Source organism: Anoplophora glabripennis, unplaced genomic scaffold, assembly GCF_000390285.2.
Source record: "Anoplophora glabripennis isolate ALB-LARVAE unplaced genomic scaffold, Agla_2.0 scaffold1871, whole genome shotgun sequence".
Lineage (NCBI taxonomy): Eukaryota > Metazoa > Arthropoda > Insecta > Coleoptera > Cerambycidae > Anoplophora > Anoplophora glabripennis.
Genome location: NW_019417959.1, coordinates 5,820 through 6,922, shown reverse-complemented (window position 1 = coordinate 6,922; position 1,103 = coordinate 5,820). Strand labels below are relative to the sequence as shown.

Genomic DNA, 1,103 nt, shown 5'->3' with positions numbered 1-1,103 from the left:
TGTCGTGTAGGCTTTGCCTTAAAAATATATCCGATGAAAGTTTTGAAGTGATAAACAACATTATCAGAGGCATTCTAGATGGTCTTTTGCTGAAATTGGTAAACGTGAATTATAATTAGATTACGTCTTAACAGTCGAGTGTAAATTAACTTGGTATTTAATTGTTATTTTCTGCCACAGTTATTTTCTTTCTGTTTTAAGTTGCATATTTTCAGAAATTTGAAGAGAGAAAAGAGGTTATTTGTAACGCTTGCAGAAGAAAGTTAAATGCGGCTTCAGAATTTAAGTCGACGTGTTTGAATACCGATAAAACAATTATTCCTTATGTGGATAGCGAAAAAATGTTACAGCTCGACCTAAGAGAAGTGTACATGCAGGAAAAGAAAAGTGAATTAGTTTGCAGTCAGAAAATATGTCGATTGTGTATGCAGCCAGTAGAAAGTGAGTTTAGGTGCATACGTAAAGAGGAACTTGAAACTATTCAGAAATTGACACCTGAAATGGTATGAACAATATTAATTACTTGCATATTTTATAATCTAACTAAACTGCTTCGTAGAATATAAATATCATCAAAGATCCCGTTGTTTGTAAGAGATGCTTCGATTCTCTGTGCACCCACAACAGTTTCCTAAAAAATTGCTGGGAAGTACAGGAAAAAATTAAAAGTATTTTTGATAGCTCAGCCACAGGAAGTCAAATAGATACGTCTCCACTTGGTTTATTCGTTAAGACTGAAAACCTGGAAAAGAAATTCGATATTAACGAGATGGAAATGTCAATCAAAGCTGAATATGTCGACATAAAAACGGAAGATGAAGAAACGAGGTAAGAGGAGACTATTTTAACATTAATTTAAAAAAAGACAGCCCGTGGTTCAGACATTTTGCGATTTATATGATTAAATACGTACCATCTGGTGATAAACTAATTGTAACAAATTATGAGATTGTCCATTATAAACGATATCGTACAAATTTTTATATAATCATTAAGCCTTAGGTTAACAAATTATTGGGAACATACGTAAGATCGTTATAAAACAATCAGAATGGCTACGAGTCAGATATGGGTACAAAGCTATACTAAATTTCATTCATTCA

At 32.5% G+C, this 1,103-nt stretch overlaps 1 protein-coding gene across 1 annotated transcript in view; it reads left to right on the top strand.

The window, feature by feature from the left end:
* The window catches only part of LOC108915149, a gene marked incomplete at its 3' end in the record, with an annotated part of 15,039 nt that extends 14,211 nt beyond the window's left edge, over positions 1–828 (top strand). The window contains exons 3-5 of the mRNA XM_023456589.1: positions 11–98; positions 216–503; positions 560–828. Coding sequence (XP_023312357.1) covers positions 11–98; positions 216–503; positions 560–828 — 645 coding nt within the window. The remainder of the gene's footprint in view (positions 1–10; positions 99–215; positions 504–559) is intronic.
* Between the last annotated feature and the right edge of the window lie 275 nt (positions 829–1,103).